The sequence below is a fragment of the Nannospalax galili genome, unplaced genomic scaffold, assembly GCF_000622305.1.
Source record: "Nannospalax galili isolate Female #2095 unplaced genomic scaffold, S.galili_v1.0 scaffold648, whole genome shotgun sequence".
In the NCBI taxonomy this organism is placed as follows: Eukaryota; Metazoa; Chordata; class Mammalia; order Rodentia; family Spalacidae; genus Nannospalax; species Nannospalax galili.
Window position 1 is genome coordinate 2085291 of NW_008360311.1, and position 5136 is coordinate 2090426.

The window sequence follows — 5136 nt, forward strand, 5'->3', positions numbered from 1 at the left end:
CTCTCTCTCTCTCTCTCTCTCCCTCTCTCTCTCTCTCTCTCTCTCTCTCGACTCTTAACACTGCCTCCTTGGAAAAATAGCTAAAGATGTGTTTGCCACCACCCACCAGCCCAGAAGTGAATTTCCGTCAGTCATGAAATCTGGTCCTTAACACTGCCTCCTTGGAAAAATAGCTAAAGATGTGTTTGCCACCACCCACCAGCCCAGAAGTGAATTTCCATCAGTCATGAAATCTGGTCCTTAGCTGTGTCTCTAATGTTCCCCTTAGCTAAAGATTTTATTTGCCACCTGCTGGAGAAGGACCCAAATGAACGGTACACCTGTGAGAAGGCCCTCAGGCACCCCTGGTGAGTGAGACGTGACGGGCTCTGGGTCCGGCCTTCTGGTTCCCAAGGCCAAGCTGACTCCCTGGAGCCCCTGGAACCAGCTGCCTTGAGATATGGAAGCCAGCGCTGAGGTATCCAGGAAACTCATAGCTGCTCCTCAAGTCCAGGTGGCCAGTCTGACCTGAGGGTGTCAGCTGAGTGGTCTGGTGACTTCCAGAGGTGAAAGCAGAGGGTTCTGTGCTCAGGTGTTGGTTCCCATGTGGTACAACGTTAAGTGCCAGTTACCCAAGAGGCAACCGACCCTGTCCTATCCCGAGGAGCGCGTTGCTTCCGTCTATAGCAGTGAGATCCCTTGGCTTCCCTAGGTTTTCCGTACTCTGGCCTGGCCCTTGTTCTCCAATTGCCCAATATTCCAATCAACCTTCTCTGTCCTAGAAAGACAGGAGCTAGACCTCTCCCCTGCCTCCCCCAACCCCACTCCAGACTCTTTATCACCATGGAGAATGTCCTACCTCTTGACCTCTGCCACCTTTAGGATCCAGATCCCTTCCCTGAAGTCCTCGGTCCACACAGACCCTTTTCCCTTCCTCCTCTCTTGTGGTTTTTTGAGTCAGGATTTCACTATGTAACCCTGGCTGGCCTGGAACTCACAGCAATCCACCGGCTTCTGCCTCCTGAGTGCTGGAATTAAAAGGCCATGCCATTATGCCCAGCTCTCTTTTTAACTATCCAGCTTACCATGAAATTTCTCTTGTCCACGGCATGAAATACCACACAGCTAGAACAGAGGATCCTGGAAGGAGGGGCCCATGACTTTCACTTCTTCAGGTCCCCTGGTGGTTGTCCCAACATGGTGCACATGGCACATATCTGCGGAGCACTTAGAAACAGGTGAATGAGAGAACAAAGGGGAGGGGGCTGGAGAGATGGCTCAGCAGTTAAGAATACTGGCTGCTCTTGCAAAGGACCTTGGGTAACTGGCACTTAACATGACACCTGTGCACCTGCATGCACAGGATTGACGGGAACTTTTAAAAAGAGACCAAAGGGCAGAAAGGAATAGCCTCATTGACGACCTCACAGAGACAACTCTACAGGCTAGGCTCAGGGCACAGATCGGAGTTCAAGAGAGATGACATGGTACCCTGTGATGCTGGAGCCCACAAACTTTTTCCTGTAAAGAAACAGATGATAGACAGCTGAGGTTTTGCTGGCCACACCATGTCTGTGGCAGCTACTCAGCCCTGTTGAGTCACACAGAATATCTGTGAATGCCCATGGCTTCACACAGTGAAGCCTTGCTTGCAAAAGCAGGTGGTGGGCAGACCCAGGCCACAGTTTGCCAACCCTGCTCTAAAAGTCTTTGGTTTTGCCAAGGTCTAAGCCCCCTGTGACATGCCCAAGGGGACAAAGGAGCCCTTTCTTGCTGAGTCACCCTTCTCTTATGGCATTGTATCCATTGAACCTGGTCCTGCATGCTCAGAGCCCTGCCCACTCCTGACTGACTGTCAGGGCCACTGGGTAGCTAAGGTCTTCTGCATACACAGGATTGATGGGAACACTGCCCTGCACCGGGACATCTACCCATCTGTCAGCCTTCAGATCCAGAAGAACTTTGCCAAGAGCAAGTGGAGGGTGAGCTGCACTCAGGGCTGGGCATGCTGTTCTGGGCCCTGGGAAGGCTAGACTGGCTGGGACTGGTGGATCGGCTTCTTGGGGTACCCCTCTCTCAGGCAACAAAGCATCCAATACCTTCTGGGAACTGGGAAGTGGGCACACTGGCTTCCAGAAGCCCAGGGGGGAAGAAAGCTAGAGCCCAGCAGCCCCACGAGGCTGTGGAGCCTGACCCTCTCCTGCCTCCTCAGCAAGCCTTCAATGCGGCCGCAGTCGTGCACCACATGAAGAAGCTCCACATGAACCTGCACAGCGTCCGTCCAGAGGTGGAGAACAGGCCACCAGTGTCCCCAGGCCCCGAAGCCTCCAGACCAGGCTCCCATGACAGCACCATCACGGAGGCCCCTGTCCTGGACCCGAGCACCCCCCTCCCTGCACTGACCCGACTGCCCTGCCCACACAGCTCCCGGCCAGCAGCCCCTGGAGGCCGCTCACTCAACTGTCTGGTCAACGGCTCCCTGCGCATCAGCAGCAGCCTGGTGCCCATGCAGCAGGGGCCCCTGGCCACTGGGCCCTGCGGCTGCTGCTCCAGCTGCCTTAACATCGGGAACAAAGAGAAGTCCTCCTACTGCTCAGAGCCCACCCTCCTAAGAAAGGCCAACAAAAAACAGTACGTAGTGTTGGGCAGATAGCCTCACCATGCTAGTCCGCTCAGAAGGAGCTGGAGCAGCTTTGAGGGCCACAACGCAAAGCCATCTCTCCTAGCCAGCTGGTTGTGGGGTGGGAAGAGCTCTGGGCAGCAGACCAGCGAAGCTTCTGCCACCCACGGGGAGACCATGCCAGTCAGGGCACTGAAGCCCACCTCACAGAGGTACTATAAGAGGTCTGGTGAAGAGACAGATGATAAAGGCCAGCGAAAGGTGCCAGTCAGGGCTCACCTCTGGTTCCAGTTTGTTCCTCTGTAAAGTGAGGTACTGAAGCCCACCTCACGGAGGTACTATAAGAGGTCTGGTGAAGAGACAGATGATAAAGGCCAGCGAAAGAGCTGGGGCTTTAACTCAGTGATAGAGAGCTTCCCTCACATACAGGACATCCTAGATTCATCCTCAGTACAGCAAAGGCGGGGGGAGGGGTCCCCAAAGTGGAAATGTGGGGGAAGCATTGGATTCCGAATGCCCAGGGCCTCCCTGTTTGGAGAAAGAAGGAAGAAGGCAGCCCTGAGCGCCCCTTCCCTGGTCTCTGCCTCGGGGACCTGTGCCTTCTAACCCTCGGAGGGAGAGCCTGGCGGATGCTGTGCAGGAGGAGGCTGTCACCTCTTCTCCTTCCTCCTTCAAATGCTTCCAGGCCTCTGTCTCCTTTCCAGGAATTTCAAGTCAGAGGTCATGGTGTCAGTGAAAGCCGGCGGCAGCTCCCACTGCCGGGCTGGGCAGACTGGAGTCTGCCTCATCATGTGATCCTGGGAATCCGTGCAGTTTTCAGGTGAGGTCTGAGGCTGGGGGGCCAAGCTGGATTTAAGGGGCGCTCCCGAGTTGAAGGAAGGGCTTGAGGGGCTGGGCGGAGACCCCGCTCTCACCCAGAGTACTGTCCTTTTCAAAGGTTTGTCTGACTCTTCTCTGCCTTTCCAACCTGGCGCCTGCCCTGCAGAGGGAGGACGGGAGCAACAGAGCTGGCTGGAGTGGCTTCGAGGCTTCTGGTCTGAAGCAGTCACTCGCTACTGCTGCCTGGGGACTCACAGAAGGTCCCAAAGGATCCCCAAGGCCTGAAAGTTCCTGAGGTGTGGCCAAGAGGAGGTGCATCCCAGCCTCCAGGTCTCCCAACCTGCCCCTTCCACGTCCCCACACCCTACGTGCCATGGCATGGCTCTGTGCCGTGTTTGTAGATAGCGCTCTCCTGGGTCTGTGTTGTCGTGAAAAGCTTAGTGGGCTGGCCGGGCTGTGCCACCTTCCCTGGGCAAAGCCATGTGGAGTCTCACTCCGACCTCCAGCTCTGCACACCGGCTCCTGCCTCCTTGGCCTCTGGCCTCGTGGCCAGCCTGGACTCAGAATTGTAGCTACCTGCCCATCAGCATGAATGCTGGGCTGCTCCTCAGTGGCCTGGGGGGACTCACAGCTCTAGGCCTTCCCTCCAGGATTAGCTTCCCACTGCACCGAGACCCAGAACACTCCACAGTTCTCCCTCAGCCTCACAGCAGCGCCCTGTCTTCCAGAGAGAAAGCCAAGTCTGGGACCGTGAGCACCTCTCTCCCAACCACACACCTCACATCCCCTAAGCGCAGATACGAGGAGCTGTTTCCATTTCATCCAGGAATTCTGCCTCTGCCCCCCTCCTTCCCCTGAAGGTCGGGGCATCCTTCTGTCCGTGTTCTTGACTTCACGCCCTTCAGCTTCATGCTCCTTATGCTCAATAAAATGGATATTTTTCTCTATGAGGCTTCATTGGTTCTTTGCAAGTCAGAAGCAGTTCACAGACAGCTGAGCCCATCTGAACATCTGGACGTGGGTGAGAGTTCAGTAGCTATACAAGACACCTAGGGACATGACTCACATCAACATTGCCGACCCTCACAAGCAGGTTCTGTGGGCAAGGATACTCTAGACTTTAAAAAGTGGATGTGACACCCAGCTCTGCCCTCATCTGCCACATCTGACGCTGGGTGACTGTGCCTCAGTTTCCTCACCTGTCTGATGAAATCACAGTGTGACTTAACACAGTGTTCAAAAAAAATTAAATGAAAAATAATGATCAAGAAATTCATTGAGGGTCTGGAGAGAGAGCAGAGGACCAAGATTCAATTCCCAACACCCACATGGTGGCTAACAACCATCCATAACTCCAGTTCCAGGGGATCTGACACCCCCCTTCTCTGACCTCTGTGGGCATTGCACAATACAGGTGCACTAACATACATTCAGGCAAAACACTCATACACATAAAATAAAAATAAAATATTGAAAAAGAGAAATTTCTCTAAGCCAGGCCTGATAGAATGTACCTGCAATCTCAGCACTTGGACAGCAAAAGCAGAAGGTCATGAATTCAAGGCCAGCCTGGGCTACATAACAAGTTAGTGCTTCAAAAATAAATAAATAAATAAATAAATAAACCAACATGGGCTGGAAAGATGGCTCAGTGGTTAAGAGCACTGGCTGCTCTTTCAGAGGACTTGGGTTTGGTTCCCACCACTTACATGATGGTT

General features: G+C 54.0%; 1 protein-coding gene across 1 annotated transcript in view; it reads left to right on the forward strand.

Annotated features, from left to right (window-relative positions):
- The window catches only part of Camk1g (calcium/calmodulin dependent protein kinase IG), a 19330-nt gene extending 14965 nt beyond the window's left edge, over nt 1–4365 (forward strand). Inside the window, exons 8-12 of the mRNA XM_017796031.2 lie at nt 225–347; nt 1874–1961; nt 2192–2610; nt 3304–3419; nt 3537–4365. Coding sequence (XP_017651520.1) covers nt 225–347; nt 1874–1961; nt 2192–2610; nt 3304–3394 — 721 coding nt within the window. The 3' untranslated portion in view covers nt 3395–3419; nt 3537–4365. The remainder of the gene's footprint in view (nt 1–224; nt 348–1873; nt 1962–2191; nt 2611–3303; nt 3420–3536) is intronic.
- Nucleotides 4366–5136: the final 771 nt, after the last annotated feature.